At 42.1% G+C, this 17,392-nt stretch overlaps 1 protein-coding gene and 1 pseudogene across 1 annotated transcript in view; one reads left to right on the top strand and one right to left on the bottom strand.

Moving 5' to 3' along the window:
- The window catches only part of Nup133 (nuclear pore complex protein Nup133), a 600,491-nt gene that overhangs the window by 457,640 nt on the left and 125,459 nt on the right, over window positions 1–17,392 (bottom strand). Inside the window, exons 6-7 of the mRNA XM_080274695.1 lie at window positions 5,341–5,514; window positions 4,669–4,804 (exon numbers count right to left, since the gene is read on the bottom strand). Coding sequence (XP_080130821.1) covers window positions 4,669–4,804; window positions 5,341–5,514 — 310 coding nt within the window. The remainder of the gene's footprint in view (window positions 1–4,668; window positions 4,805–5,340; window positions 5,515–17,392) is intronic.
- LOC145402997 (5S ribosomal RNA) lies at window positions 9,769–9,886 on the top strand (annotated as a pseudogene).

Below are 17,392 nucleotides of genomic sequence, written 5' to 3'. Positions count from 1 at the left end.
AATTATGTTTTTAGTATATATAAATGACACAGACAACAACACTGGAAATGGATGCTATCTAAATATGTTTGCCGATGATACAAAAATGCAAAGGAAAATTACAAACACAGACTCTTGCAGATAGCTACAAAAAGAATTAAATAAGCTACATGACCAGCGCAAAAGATGGCAAATGGAATTCAATGTGGAATAGTGTCATATAGTAAAGTTTGGTAAAAGTGAAAAAAGACCAGACTGGGATTATAAGTTAGGAAGTTCAACCCTACACACATCAGAAAAGGAGACGGATTTAGGAGTGATTATCAGTAACAGACTATCACGGGCTGACCACACAAATGGGAAAGAATGGAACATGTACACACTGCTTGCTAATATGAGAGTAGCATTCACATACATAAATGAAGACATGCTGAGAAAGATAATCACATCATTCATTAGACCAACTCTGGAAGTATGCATCTGTAGTCTGGAATCCACATCTCTAAAAACATATACATAAGACTGAAATGGTACAAAGGGCTTCTACAAGATGAGCTCTAAGCTTAAGTCCTTGCCACCAGTGGATGGTTATATCCGATGCAAAATTGGTGGGTATGGGACGCTGGGTGTGGGATATAACTGCAAGTGTTTTCGCACCACAGTTTGAAGCGGCGGCCACTTGATCTCATCACCAAAAGATAGGGATGGAATCCTGCCACCTGAAGCGAGCATACCTCAGTCATCTCTGTGACTCTGCCAGGTGTAGGATGATGTTTTTTTTAACCCTTTCAGGTCTCAAATAGGTCCCAAGGTCACGTTTGAGAGACACATTTAAAAAAAAAAAGTCAGAGTTTGCAAATAAAGAAAAAAATATCATATTCATGCACAGGGAAGTAATACACATCTGCCTATAAAACATTAGAGCTCTACTCACTATACAAGTGCTGCAAAAATTATGGGAAGTTGCGTAGCAAGTGGTGTGTGGTAGCGTGGTGAGTATTGCCGTCTCGGTGGGTAGGTAATTTCTTGGTGCATAGGCGACATGATTGCATTGTTTGTTTCCATGTTTTTCCATAAAAAACAGTGCTCTAATATATGTACATTATATCTCACATGATTTGTGAATGATTCTTGAGATGTTTTCTCTACAAAAACCAACTAAACAGTTACAGGATCCATATAAAACTGTCACTTACTAGTTACTACTGACTAATTTATTTTACTTTGTTCTTATTAGGCTTAGTACTGTCCAAGGCTGTGGGGGTGAGGACATGCGGGTAAGCCTACGATCTTCCCTTTTGTATGTACGTATGTTTAGTTTATTGTTACTAACTATATCATCCTGTGTACTTAGAGGCAGCAGTAGAGACAGTGATAAAATATTTATTATTTCTCAAAATTGACAGTGTTATAAGTACAACCAGGAAATGTGAGAAACTCATGAAATATAAATCAGAAAAAAGTAAGGAGACACTAACAATCATTTGTCAATGAAAAAGGCAACACTCGCTGCACATGTATGTTCACCTGGTAACAAATAAATGCATGGTACATGTATAAAAGGCTACAGAAACAACCTTAGAAACCTAAAATCATAAATCTGTAATTATTTTCCCTCAATCAGACACTCTAACACCCAGAAAATGAATAAATATTGAGACATACAACGCGGTAATCTCTTGCTTGCCTGTTACGTGGCACTATGTGCTTAAGCGGGAGGCAGGGGGTGGGGGATTGGAGGGAGAGTGGAGGGTGGGAGGTAGAGAGGTGGGGGATCAATGGGAGGTAGGAGGGTGGAGGAAGTAGGGGGTGGGGGATTGGAGAGAAAGTGGAGGGTGGAAGGGAGGGAGGTGGAGGGGTGGGGAATCAGTGGGAGGTAGGGGGCTGGAGGAAGGGGGCTATGAAAGGGAGGAGAGAGATGAGAGCTATGTATCCTCCCGAGCAGTAAAAATATATTGCAAATAATATTCTTTTGCTAAATGAACTGTCTGATATCAAAATTGTAAAAAATATTGCCAGATCAACAGTATAATAAAACCAGTACGTGCAGCCCAACTCCCCACCATGATTAGCTCTTCCCAGACTGTTTAAACTAAAATATTGTGATCTGCACATGCCTGGTGGAAGCAGAGGGGTCTGGGGAGCTGCTCGTATCCTCATTTCATTCACCAGCCTCAAGCAACAGTTTCATTCATGCCTAAATATGCTGCCACGGGAGTGGGTAGAAGACCCCTACCGAGAAAGCCACTATAGTGGCCAGGAGACCTGAAAGGGTTAAACCTCACATCTGAGTCTGCTCCCACCTCATGTGGACTCCTTGCCTCATCCACCCCTGCGTAGCCTCTTTCCAAGGATACTACGAAAGGGCTCAGTGATAGTGCCATAGGGCATGCCTTGGATGCAAGTGTGTCTAGTTTATCTACTAATGGAGAAGTTATCACACTGAGAGACAAGCCAAAGTCAAGGCTGCGCACACATGCACGAATAAATCCTCCCTTGCGCGCCACAAGTTACTTTTCTTCTTGTTCTTACTCATCGAGGTGACCACCTACAGACCTGGAGATGCTTTTATTCACAAGCAGATGAGTTGGCGAGTAATACAGCATTTAATTTGTTTCCCTAACTGCTATACTTTCTGAGTTAGTAAGGTCTGAAAAGAAGCAGTTTTGGGAATTTAGCCCTACTGAGAGAACGACCGAGGTATAAATAGCCCAGCATCTCCAAGGTTTTCGATCAAGTCTGGCACAAACCTTTAATTTCCAAACTGCCCTCTTACAGTTTCTATCCTTCTATCTGTGCCTTCATCTACAGCTTCCTTTCTGGTCGTTCTATAGCCGCTGTTGTAGACGGCCATCGTTCTTCTCGTACATCTATTAACAGTGGTGTTCCTCAGGGCTCAGTCCTATCATCAACTCTCTTCCTTTTATTCCTCAATGATCTTCTAAGCTGTACATCTACCCCTATCCACTCATATGCTGATGATTCCACCCTTCACCTTTCCATTCGGTTCCTGCAACGTCCATCCCAGCAGTTCCTTCAACAAACAAGGGATGAGGCTATGGCACATCTAATGTCTGATTTGGCTCTTATCTCTTGACCGGGGTAAAAATAATCTTGTTGTTTTCAATGCATCTAAGACTCAGATTTTACACCTATCAACTCGACAGAATCTTCCACAGGAGTATCCACTAAAATTTAATAATATCCAGCTCAATCCAGCACCATCCTTGAACATGCTTGAGGTTTCATTTGCGTGGGATTTTTCATGGAAAGATCATATTACAACTTTGGTAAAATCTGCTACCAAGAGATTAGGTGTGCTAAGCCAACTCTGTTCCTTCTTTACTCCAGCACAGTTGTTGACTTTATACATGGGATTTATTCGCCCCTGTATGAAGTACAACTCTCACAAGTGGAGAGGCTCCCCACATACAGCTCTTCTTAACAGGGTGGAGTCAAATGCATGTCGTCTCATTAACTCTGCTCCTCTTACTGGCTCCCTTCAACCTCTATCTTTTTGCCGCACTGTTGCCTCTTTATCTCTTTTCTATTGCTGCTTCCATGGTCATTGCTCCTCTGAACTGTCTGCTTGCATCCCTCCACCTCTAAGACATACGTAGCACCCGTCTAGCAATAAACTCTCATCCCTTTTCTGTCCAACTCTCTAATGCAAGAGTTAATCGTTACCCCCAGTCCTTCACTTATGCCACAGGTCAACTCTGGAACTGTCTCCCTCTGTCTGTATTTCCTACTTCCTATGATCTCCAGTCTTTCAAACGCAGTGTGTCCAGGCATCTCGAAATGAACATATCTTGATTTTGGCTCACTTTTGTATTGTTTTTGTTTTTTTTTCTTAGAAGGAACCGTTTTGCGGGCTCGTAGCCTTTGGTTCCTTCTTCCTCAAAAAAAAAAAAAAAAAAAAAAAAAAAAAAAAAAAAGCTATGAAGAATGACTAGAAAAATTAAACTTACCAACATTACAACTAAAGAGAGATTGAAAAGAGGAGACATGACTGTTATATAAACGCATCACAGGAAAAGAAAAAATAGACATAAATGGGTATATAACCTATGGGAAAGCAACACCAAGAGGACACTGCAAAAAACTACACAAAAAGAGGTGATGAAGACATAAAGAAATTCAGTTTCCCAAACAGAGCAACTGATCACTGGAATGCACTACTGAATGAAATAGTGTCAAAAATATTTTAAATATTCAAATATATGTATGACAAAAATGGTTCAAAACACAGGACAATACAAGCTTGACTCAATCCTGTAAAGTTACAATTAGGTAGGTAAGAGAGAGAGAGAGAGAGAGAGAGAGAGAGAGAGAGAGAGAGAGAGAGAGAGAGAGAGAGGTGACCTTGGTAGATAACTCTGACCTTTGACCTATCATCCTAAAAAAACAAGCCAATCTCTTGGCTGACTCATCCACCAAATATGGTTAAAACTGGATTTTGTTTAAATAGACAGAATGGGACACACACACAAACTTAGCCTATTTCACTGTGCGTGTTTCCAATTGTTTCTTCGCCCATTTACTTGTTTCAGAACTGTAACAAACTCCACTGTCAGGTGAAATTGTTGTGGAATAAAAATGTATGCACTTTAACTAGTTTGCAGACTCCTGACATGGACAGTGAGTTGTGTTATGATGACATGAGATGAACAGCACATACGTACTTACCTAATGCATACACTAGCTGCTGTGACACCTGAGGGTTAACTGCAGCAGTGAGAACCATGACAGAATCTGCTCCTGACAGTGGCTGCATATCCACCAACCATACTCTCAGCTGAGTAGCTCCAGCACGCTCACGACCCTGGCATAATCACAAAGAGCATTAGTTTGACTTGACAAAACATGCACATGTAGTGAAAAATTTTGTAATTCATGACATACCCATGCACAATGAGTTTAATACAATCTAGACTTTAAAGGAATCAAATACAGTATAAGAATATAAAATTAAATTAACTCATGTTTACATTAATCTAAATACAATATGCCAAAAAACAGGAATATGATACCATAAGACAAATGTGCTGCTGCTATACTTTATATCCCATTTCAACCAGTACAGTACTTATTCATACAGCAACTGAGTTTCATTACCATCTCCATTCTTATCACATTCTTACGTCCTATAAAGATATAAGCATGAAACATACAGTAGCCATCTCTAATTTCATCATCATCCTGACCTGTTTTTCCCACCTAAGGCTGGAGAGAGGTAGGCTCTGGTACTGTGAAGTAGGCCAGACACTCATTAAAGAGCCATTAAATATTTTGAAATCCTGGGTCTTATCTCACAGGCCTAGCCATATGCACAATCTGCCGTACCATAACTTTACTTACCCAAACATGGTCCACAAATCCCTCCCTGATATACTTTTCAACATTACACTCATAAAGTAATCTGTCTGGGTGGCCTGGTGCTAGATACCACTTTTGCAGGCTGTTGGCTGACAGCACCAGCACTGCTCTCTCATTGGCTTCCTCCCCCATAACACCAACTGCTCGCACCAATCGCTGAAAAATTGTTCAGTAACTGAGGATGGACAGCGTGGGTGAGATATAAGTATCTAGAATATGAAATAAGGTACAATATAATGGTTAGATATTTGGTTGTGCAATTTGTTATGCCAAGACAAACTCCACTTAAGCTAAATTCACACAAGCTTAATTAAATGTTTATTACATGTGCACAAATGCTAACACACTACAAATATACACTTTAGACAGGACCTTACACTTGTGTGGGTTTTCAACCCCTATCTCCCAGGAATTGGGCTGCCTTCCACTGGCCTCAAGGTCAAAGCCATGGCTTTCAGAACACCATGACGTCAAAGCCAGAGCTGACCTCTTGCAAAAGGCCTTGAAGTCAAGGCCTTTCCAATGTAAGTCTCATGATGTCTAAGCAAATATATATTTTACAATTTTCTTCTCATGTTCAAGGAAAATCTAGCAGATTATGCATCTGATGCTTATGTTACCCTCCTTCATACCGAGAGAGTAAATACATCCTGCTTATTACCTTTCATATTTTTTTAATGCAAGAAAGAAGGAACCAAAGGCTAGGAGCCCACAAACTGTTCCTTAAAAAAAAAAAAAAAAAAAAAAAAAAGAGAGAGAGAGAGAGAGAGAGAGAGAGAGAGAGAGAGAGAGTCAAACTCAAGATCCATTCATTTCAAGGTGCCTGGACACACTGCATCTGAAAGACTGGAGAGCATAGGAAGTAGCAAATACAGACAAAGAGAGACATTTCCAGAGTTGACCTGTAGCATAAATGAAGGACTGGAAGTAATGGTTAACTCTTGCATTACAGAGTTGGACAGAAAAGGGATGACAGTTGCTTGCTAGACGGGTGCTATGCACCTGTCGTAGAGGTGGAGGGATGCAAGCAGACAGTTCAGAGGAGCAGTGACCATGGAAGTAACGACAGAAAAGAGATAAAGATGCAACAGTGTGGTGAAGAGACAGAGGATGAAAAGAGCCAGTAAGAGGAGGAGAGCTGATGAGACGAAAAGCCTCTGACTCTACCCTACTGAGAAGAGCTGTATGTGGGAAGCCTCCCCACACATGAGAGTTGTACTCTAAACAGGGTCAAATAGAGCCTGTATATAAAGTAAAAAACTATGCAGGGGTAAAGAAGGTACACAGTCGGCTTAGCACACCTAATCTCTTGGAAGCAGATTTTACAAAAGATGCAATATGATCTCTCCAAGATAAGTCCCGAATGAATGAAACCCCAAGCATGTTCAAAGATGATGCAGGATTAAGCTGGATATTATTAAACACTAGTGGGTACTCCTGTGGAAGATTTTGTCGGGTTGACAGGTGTAAGAACTGACGTTTTTCAGTGGTTTAGATCACTCCACTCTGACTGAAGGGTTGGAGGATCGAATCCACCCAAGGGTGGATGCCCCTAATTCGCAAAAAAATAGAAAAAAATCCGACTTTTATCCCCCTGTAATTTGAACTCGGCGCATGTGGCGCGGACCAGCTGTGTTTTGGTGCGTAGTTCCGCCACCATCTGCTAGAGTGACCCGGCATCCTCCCCACTTACCGCCTGTCTCTTGTTGTGTGTGCACGCTAGTCATCGTGGCCGCCCATGTGCTCGCTTTTTGGTGGTGCCTTACTTGCTGCAGGCTCTCCTGCCTCTTGTTAGTGTGTGTTATGATGGCCCCGCCACCTGAGTAGAAGAAGAGAGTGGTTTTGACTCTGGAGAAGAAGAGGGAGATATTGGACAAGGTGGATGTGGGATGGTCAACCTCAAGCATCCTCCGTGAATTCAACCTGGCCCAATCTAATTTGTCTGACATCAAGAGATCCCATGACAAACTCATGCAGTACATGCCTGACTTCTCGTCGAAGAACAAATGCAACGTGGAGAGGAAGATGATGTTTACTCCCCGGTATGCTGAAGTCGACCGCTCCACGTTGATTTGGTATCGACAGCAACGTGCTGTTGGTGTGCTGGTGCGTGGCATGGAGCTGAAGGCTGCTGCTGAGAAGTTTGCAAGGCTTCACAACGCCCTAGACTCTATTCAAGGCATCCGAGGGTTGGCTCTTCGCGTTCCAGTTACGACATGGCCTTACCAACCGTAAGGCCCATAGCGGAGCTTTGGACGCCAACAAGGATGGAGTAAAAGAGTTTCAGCACAAAGTGAAGGGCTTGATCAAAAGGGAGGGCCACACTCTTGATCAAGTCTACAACGCTGATGAAACTGGTTTATTCTATCGCTCTTTGCCAACAAACGCTGTACCCGAGGAGACGGAGAAGTGTGTACCTGGCCGCAAGCTCTGCAAGCAACGGATATCTGCTTTGTGTTGTGCCATTGCTGATGGCATGCACTGGCTTAAGCCCGTCATTGTTGGCTATGCAAAGCAGCCTCCGTGTCTTCGTGGGGCGATGGATGTCCTTCCTGTCGTTTGGTACCATTCCATGAAGGCATGGTTCACTGCCCAGATCTTCAAAGACTGATTCCACCGCCATTTCATCAAGGAGGTCATCAATTACCAGATTAAGACACTGGGAATCCTGCGTTACCAGGTAAAGGCCCTTCTTCTCTTTGATAATGCACATGCCCACCCGTGCGACATGGACTTGGTGGCTGAGAATGGGCACATTAGGTGCATGTTTATGCCACCTAATACTACTGCTCTCATCCAACCAATGGACCAAGGAGTGATCATGGCAATGAAGACTCTGTACCAAAGGAAGATTTTGGACGAGGTGATGGTTGTTCTCGAGGACGAGGGCAAGCACAGAGAGGGACGGGACACGCGAGGCCAGAGGACTTTGGAAAACATTCGCCACTACAACATCAAGTCTGCAATCTACAACTGGGCCAGTGCATGGAAGGAAGTCCCTGTCAAGACTCTTTGAAAATGGCAGGTCTCGTCTGCTTCTTGGAACAGATGTGGAGCACGATTTCCTAGGTTTTGACGTGGATGACTTCCATGCATGTCTACGTGCGCATGGCGACGATGTTGATGTGGACAAAGAGCGTGAGTGGTTGGAAGACGACGAGGACGATCCTGGGTATCAGACCATGACTGATACTGAGACTGCATCTTCAGTTGCAGGTGTCAGTACCCAACTTGAAGATTCCAACAAGGATGCCAACCATGATGCGGACTCCTCTCAGCGTGACACTACTCCAGCCATCCCGAAGCTGAGCGCACTCTGGGAACACGTAGAGTTCGTTGTCGACTACCTGGAACACCCAAACTGCAACAGGGAGATGGGGCCCTTGGGATTTGTGGAGGAAGTGTACGCTTTCAGGCAGTGCATCATTAATCGCCAAAATCATCATTCCTTGCGTCAATCAACCATTGACAGCTTTTTCAGACCCGTGACCCCCACTGTGCCCAGCCCTGGCTCCACACCACTGTCTCCCCAAGACAGGCCCTCATCTTCCGAGCCACAGCCAAGCACATCAGGCACGGCGGAGTCGCCACAGGACGTGAGTTTGCGCCTCTGTTTAGAGTCGTCTGCAGTGAGTAGTCCATCACCACGTCCCAGCGACGCACCCCGCTGCATCAGCTACTTTCAGACTCTGACAGTGAATAAACAGCAAGAACTCACCACTAGACCACATGGGAATTTACAGTGTTGTGCAGTGAAAAAAACAGTGCACAGTGTTAAGAAATTAGAATTCTGAGTGTAGTGACTTGAGTGCAGAGTGCAACACTGATTTTATTGGCATTCAATGGAGTGCAAATTAGACTAGAGTGTGTAGTGTTAAGAAAATGGATTTATGAGTGCAAAGATTTGAGTGCAGAGTGCAACGCTGATTTCATTAAGGTACAATGGAGTGCAAATTAGACTAGAGTGTGGAGTGTTAGGAAAATGGATTTATGAGTGCAATGACTAAGTTCAGTGCAAGACTTCATGTACAGTGTACTGCAGGTGCTTCAGGTACTCCTTTTTACTGTCATAGTCTGAGAGAAGGCGAGATGGCCAGGGATTTGTTATGAGTACCCAGAATGTTTCATACTGTACTGTATTTTCCACTTAAAATACAGACAAGATTCATAAAATCCATCCTAGACAATTTACCTACCAACAAAGCTCCAGGCCCAGATGGAAGTCCGCCAATTGTTTTGAAAAAGTGTTCCCCTGAACTTGCCTCTGTCCTAGCCAAATTATTCAGACTATGCATACGTACTTCTTTATTCCCAAATTCATGGAAAGAAGCCAATATCCACCCAGTTCCGAAGAAAGGAAGTTCGTTTGACCCCTTCAATTACAGACCAATAGCTGTCACATCTTCTCTTGGTAAGGCCATGCCACGTTGAGTACACCGCTTCCCGTCCGATAAGCGAAGTTAAGCAACGTTGGGGCTGGTTAGTACTTGGATGGGTGACCGCCTGGGACCACCAGATGCTGTTGGCATAACTCCCTACGTGTCAAGTGGGGTTGGTGGAGGATTAGTGCCCCTCCCTGTAAAACAATTAACTCTAAGCCCTTGACCACCCCGTTTGGGATACATGGCGTCTGGCAATGGATGGATATTGTTAAACATCTTTAATCCAACAACTTAATTAGTGATAGACAATACGGTTTTCGCCACGAAAGATCCACCATTGACCTACTCAATCTCTTAACTCATACCATCCATCCATCAATCAATTGATCTTTTTGGAGAAACTCATGCAGTAGCTCTTGACATCTCTAAAGCTTTCGACAGAGTATGGCACCGTTCCCTGCTGTCCAAACTCCCTTGCCATGGACTAACGTCTTTTGTTCCTTTGATTTCTTCTTATCTTAGTGACAGGAAAATAAGAGTAAAAGTAGATGATGTATATTCGAATTTCCACTCAATTAACGCCGGCGTGCCGCAGGGATCAGTTCTGGCGCCAACCCTATTTCTGGTTCATATTAATGATCTCTTATCTGTCACTCACAATCCCGTTCACTCATATACAGATGACTCAACACTACATAGTTCATTCACACTCAGACATCCATTTACAAAGTCTAATATCTCTATCTCTCAACTCAGTACAGCCATCTCCATAAACCAAGATCTAGCTACAATCAGTGAATGGGGACAAAACAACCTTGTCTCTTTTAATGCTAGTAAAACTAAATATATACAGTTTACTAATAGACAGATATTGCCAGATTCATACATTACCTTCAGTGCTACTAATATTCCCATCTCCAAAAGTATTGAAATTCTTGGTGTCTCACTTAACAGTGCCCTCAGCTGGACCTCTCATATCAGATCACTTGCTAAAACCGCCTCAAAGAAACTTGGATTATTGTACAGAGTCCGTAACTTCTTCGCCGATAAGCAGTTAGCTAAAATTTATAAGAGTCATGTGTGCTCTCCGCTTGAATATTGCTCACCCTTGTGGAATGGTTGTGGAGAGGTTGCATTAAGACAACTAGACAAAATTCAGAATAAAGCTGTTAGAATCATTAACAACCCTGCCATTACATATAAACTACCTCCCCTGCAAGTAAGAAGGAATGTTGCCTCCCTTGCATTATTTTACAGATATTTTTTTGGCAAATGCTCAGACGAAGTTGCGTCCATGGTGCCACCTCTCCATGCCTTCCCTCGTGCTACACGGGCATCTGGTAGCGCTCATGACTGAAATGTCACTCAACTATATTGCAGAACTTCTGCCTATCAGAATTCTTTCATTCCCCGAACTGCATCTCTCTGGAACTCGCTTCCCCAGAGTTGTTTTCCTCCAAACTTCAACCCACAACTGTTCAAGTCTAACTGTTACAGATATTTTATGAACAGAGGACACCAGTAATCTGGTGTATGGATTATTTTTTTTTTTTCCCCATTTGTTTTTCCTTGCTTCGTTCTGTTATTAAAAAAAAAAAAAAAAAAAAAAAAAAAAAAAAAAAAAAAACTTACCTCAAAAACCTCATTTCATTCTCTTATGTCCCTTATTGGTGTGAACAGGGTCTTAGGTGCTATGCATGTCCAGTAGGGAGGTGTTTTTCTGAGTTCGGCCAGGTTAGGGTCCATAAGTAACCAGTCCAGGAGCCAGGGACTTATTGTAAGTACCCAGAATATTTAATGTTGTATATACTCACCTCTAAAACCCCATTCTCTGGTTCTTTTGCATTTATTTCAGTCTTTTATGTCCCTTATTGGTGTGAATTGGGTCTTAAATAGGTGCTATGCATGTCCAGAGGGAGTTGTATAGGTGTTTTTCTGAGTCAGGGTAGGTTAGGGTCCATAAGTACAAGCTCAGGAGGCTAGGGCCCACTTTCCAGACATGCCTTTGGCTCTAATACATCGGATAGTGGAGGGATTATTGTGTATATATATATATATATATATATATATATACAGTACCCTCGCGTCCAACATGCATTTGTCCAGCACGAAGAGCAACAAATTAGTATGATTTAATACAATTTAATTACTGTAACATGGGTGCATTAGCATAACATGCACGGAGCTCCAAGAAGTGGGCGAAATCCGCAGAGTTCGCCTCTAGCACGATCAACCCTGGTCCAACACGGTCATACTGGACGTTCCTGTGATGCTGACAGCCAATCAAAACTTCTGATCAAGTTGCCTCCCCCACCCGCTATCGTGACGTGATCGTGATGTCGCCCAATCAAAAATGCTTCTGCTCTCACGTGATGTTTTGTTTAAATTTCTCCTGCCACAGTGCCACTCAGTCACATAATTCGCATTGGAAGGTGCTTTTTTCTCGCTGCATTTTCTGCCCTTGCTACTGCATTTTATCCTGCTCACAATGCCTAGGAAGCCTTCCGAGAACCTCAAGAAGCAGCGGCACCTCCCTCAGGCCACCAAGCTAGAAATCATCGTGAGGAAGAAGGAAAGTGGACATTGCCAAGGTCTACAACGTGAATGAAGCCAGCGTGAGGACCATAATAAAAAACCAAGACAAGATCCTGGCAGCATTGAAGGCTTACGGAGTGCTAGGACAGGCAGAAGCAGGACCTTCCATGGATGTGGATGAGGATAGTGATTCTGAGTGTGATTTTGCAGGATTTATGAGGGATGTTGAGGAGGAGTAGCAGCCATTACCCGCTAGTGACGCCAGCAGCCATCCTCCAGGGACCCAGTAGGACTACCTACAGCCTCGGATACCACCTTCCATTCCCAGCAAGCCCACCAACACTATCCTAAAAGGTTAGTTATCATTCATAGTACAGCACCATTTATTATAATTACAGTAGTACCAATATATGTAAAGGTATATGGTAGGTATTTAGGGTGACTTTTCCTAGGGTTGCTGACATAATTCATTTTTCCCATAAGCTCTGTTGTTTGTCCAACACGTTTTTAGTTCAACACGGGACCTGTGCATGACAATATTACCGTGTTGGACGCGAGGGTACTGTATACTGTATATATATATATATATATATATATATATATATGTATATACCTGTATATATATATACAGGTAAGCCCTTAATTCACGTGAACTTTTTTCACGCGATTTTGGTTATCCACGAATTTTTTGTACAATAATTAAAACATAAAATTATAGTATTCAAATAAATAATTTTAATATACAAGAGAAATAAATAAAATTAAAAAATGCCTACGTGCTGCCCGTGTGCATACATATATGTATGTGTGTGTGTGGAAGGTCAGTTGGACCACACAGTCAGTTTGAATCCGATGGTCAAACCATGCATGACTCGCGAATCGTTATTTGTGGCTTATTTTTCTGCCTTCCAGTGACTGCTTCCCTTGTCTGCCAACATGGGGCCTAAGCCTAGTGCTAGTGATGCACGTGGTAACACACCAAAATAGACTAGTAAAGTGATGTTGCTGACAGTGAAAGTTAAAGTGTTGGACAAACTTAAGGGAGGAATGTCGGCGACAATTCTCCGTCAGGACGATTCCCCGTCATTTATTTACATACCAGTTTATTTAGCAAGTACAGGACACTAGTTTTTTACTTATATGAGATATAAAATCTACCTGAAAATTAGTTATTAAAGTATTAATTAATCAATAATAAGTATAATTATAGAATGACGGAATTGTCCATGTTTTGATGGTGAATTGACTTCATGGTGAATTGTCTCTGAACCGTGTGTTTGGGGTGAGTCAACTGTTCTTACAATAAAGAAGACAGAACGTAGCATACGGGAGTCAGTGAGGGCTAGTGCACCAGACTGTGCTAAAGTGTCTTCACCTACACCTGTGAACTGGCTTGGAACCGTATGTTTGGGGTGAATGAGTCAACTGTTTGGACAATAAAGAAGGCAGAATGTAGCTTATGGGAGGCAGTGAGGGTTTGTGCACCAGACTGCTGAAGTGTCTCCACCTATGCTTGTGCTTGTCAGGTTTCAGTGTTAAATTTCTTACATTTTTGTTGTTTTTCATACTTTATGCTAGTTTATAAGGTGTATGTAATGCATAAACAGTATTATTCAGATGTAATATACTTGTAGACATGCGTAATTATGTGCACACAAGGGCAGAATGTATACACGAATTTACCACATACGCGAAGGGTCTGGGAACGTAACCCTCACGTGAATTAAGGGCTTATCTGTATATATATGTAAACACATAATCAAGCTCATCTCAAATGCATTCTTGCCGAACGCGCTCGCAATTATACGTGGTAAGTGCTGGGATACGTATAAGACAACGTAAGATTAAAGAACCATTACGAAAACTGTAATTTTTCGCGAGTGGCCCTTGAAATGCCAAACCCTCAAACATCAGCGCAGCGCGCACGGTTTGTTTTGATCACGTGATTCGCTGTACTGTTTTTCCACAGTACTGTATTTGTATGTTAAATATTTACAGTACTGTTCTGGGAAGTTTATGTGCAACTTAAAGTACTATTAAATAATGTTAAAGCAAGAAATAAAGTCTTATAACCATTTTTTTTTTTTTTTTTTTTGTGTGTGTGTCCGACTCTGGGCATAGGCTTCACAGCCTGCTACCAAGACCCAGTAGTCCTCCTACATTCCATACACCTCTACATGTCACCACCTCGGTGCAAACACCCACTGTCCATATTGAATACATGCTAGGGCTGTCTCATACAGGACTGGTGTATTGGTATTAGCGGGGGTATTTTTACGACATGTCAGCGGGTCTTCTGGAAGATCAGTAAAGTCTGCTTTTGTTAAATTCAAATTCTTAATCTGTTCCCTGCCTCAGCGGGGATTTGAACCTGGGTCCAGTAGGACTGCAGGCCACCTCTCTACCGACCGAGCTACTGCCTACCTGATAGGCATCAGAATATTGCCTTTTTTATTTGTTCATTAAAGATTTGCTGTACTGCTTTTCCACAGTACTGTATTTATAAGTTAAATATTTACTGTTCTGGTATATACCTGTAAGTTAAAGCACATAAATAAAGTCAAAGCATTAAATAAAGCCTTGTAACCAGTTAACCTGATTTATATGATTACCCATGATTGACGGGTTCCAGAACAATTCACTGTCAGACAATTCCCCATCAAAACATGGATGATTCCCCGTAAGGATAATTCACACCCTGGATGATTCCCCGTCATGCTATAAATATACTTACAATAAAACCTCATTATATCTGACTAATTGGGGCCCAAGCCAGTCTGAAAAATGCAAAAGTTTGATAAAAGCGACATCTGGACTCCCCCCTGGACTTCCTCCTCCTTTTGTTATGCAAAGAGGCAGGCTTGTCATTCATGCATTTATTCTCTCTCTCTCTTTCTCTCTCTCTCTCTCTTACACTGGGCACTTCTATTTTACTTCACATATTTTTGTCTTCGTTATCACCTTCAACTTCCCATTCATTTTTACCTTCGCTTTCAGTTCACTGTGACATTCACATTCACTTTCATATTCACTTCCATGCACACTTTCACATTCACCTTCACCTTCACACTTTTACTATCACTTATTTTGAATTTCCATTTTACCTTCACTTGAAACCTTACTTTCACGTTTACCTTTACAATTACTTTCACTTTTGCCCTCCCTTCTTTTACTTTCACATTCCCCTAAACTTCATTCACACCTTCACCTTCACTTTCACCTTCTTTGCTTTTACATTCATTTTTACCTTCACTTTCACCTTCACATTCACTTTCACCTTCATTTTCACCCTGACCTTTATTTTCACCTTCATCTTCACTTTTACATTCATTTTCATCTTCACTTTCACCTTCTCCTTCACTTTTACTTTCACCTTCACATTCACTTTGACCTTCCACCTTGACTTTCACATTCACTTTTATTTTCACCTTCACTTTCACCTTCCACCTTCAATTTTGACTTCACTTTCACCTTCATTTACACTTTTGTCTTCACTTTCACTTTTACCTTCACTAACCTTCATTTACATTTGCTTTCACCTCTCTCTCTCCTGGATAGAGAGAGAGGAAGGGAGGGAATATAGGAGAGAGATATGAGGGACCAAGGTTATGCCCATCTCCCTCATTTGTTTATGTGAGGGGAGCGCCACTTGTCATTCCTGTATTTATTCTCTCTCTGTTGACTGTGACAATCACATTCATTTTCATATTCACTTCCATGCTGTCTTTCACGTTCACCTTTACACTCATTTTCACAATTAGTTTTCATTTTCAATTTCACCTTCTCTCTCTCTCTCTCTCTCTCTCTTACCGGAGAGAGATGAGAGAGAGAGGGAGGAAGGGAAAGAATGGAGGAGGAGAGACAAGAGGAACCAGTGTTATGGTCTCTCCTCCGTTTGTTTATTCGTTTATTCCAAGAGGCGGACTGCTTCTGGCTTTATTGGACTTTTCTTGATGCATAAGAATTTAGTCCCATCGGCGTCTCAAGTCCGATAAAAGCGACTTCCGCTATATGGATGTCCATTATATTGAGGATTTACTGTATTATTAATAAATCAATACTTTAATAACTATATTTCCAGGGGATCCATCAAAGTTTATGTTCATTAGCGTAGGATTTGGATATTATTTATTAGTTGCACCTTTAGAGAAGAGAGAGGTTGCTGTGAGCAGAAGAAGGGAGGTTAAGAGACTGGTGAAGGAGAGTAAGAAGAAAGTGGATGAAGAGTTTGGGAGGAATCTGAGTGTGAAATGGAGGGAGAGTAAGAAATTGTTTTGGAAGGAGGTAAAGAAAGTAAGGCAGTGTGAAAGGGGAAATAGTAGGGGAGTGAAAGATAGGAATAATAGATTGTTGGTGGAGAAGAGAGAGAAATTGAGGAGATGGAAGAAGCACTTTGAGGATTTGTTGAATGTAGAGAGTGAGAGCAGTGCGAGTATAAGTGGTTGGGGAATGGCTGGGAGAAGAAGAGATGAGAAGAGGAAGGAAGAGATCAGTAGGGCGGAAGTAGTGGAAGCGATGAAGAAGATTAAGTTGGTAAAGGTCCCAGGAATTGAAGGAGTGTGTGGTGAAATGCTTAGGTATGGGGGTGAGATTGTTGTGGAGTGGATATGGAAGTTGTGTAGATTGGCTTGGGAAGAGGGAAGGGTTCCTGAGGACTGGAAATCAGGTATAATTGTTCCTTTATACAAAGGAAAAGGGGAGAGAGAAGTATGTGGTAACCATAGGGGTATTTGCCTTCTTAGTGTGACTGGTAAAATATATGGTAGAATATTCATTGATAGGGTTAGGCATATGACAGAGGAGCTAGTTGGAGAAGAACAAGGGGGATTTAGGAAGGGAAAAGGGTGTGAAGATCAGATATTTGTTCTAAGTTGTTTAGTGGAGAAGTATCTAGAGAATGGAAGGAAAGTGTATGTTACCTTCATGATCTTGGAGAAAGCTTATGACAGAATAGATAGGCAAGGTATGTGGAAGGTATTAAGAATATATGGAGTAGAGGGGAAATTGTTGAGTGCTGCGAAGAGTATGTACGAGGGAGCTAGGGCTATGGTGCAAGTGGAAGGTGAGCTGAGTGAGTTCTTTGATCTCAATGTGGGACTGAAACAGGGTTGTGTGAT

The sequence above is a fragment of the Coenobita brevimanus genome, chromosome 59 (genome assembly GCF_032717465.1).
Source record: "Coenobita brevimanus isolate Jiangsu-jjx chromosome 59, ASM3271746v2, whole genome shotgun sequence".
Lineage (NCBI taxonomy): Eukaryota > Metazoa > Arthropoda > Malacostraca > Decapoda > Coenobitidae > Coenobita > Coenobita brevimanus.
This window is presented reverse-complemented; position numbering and strand designations above follow the sequence as displayed.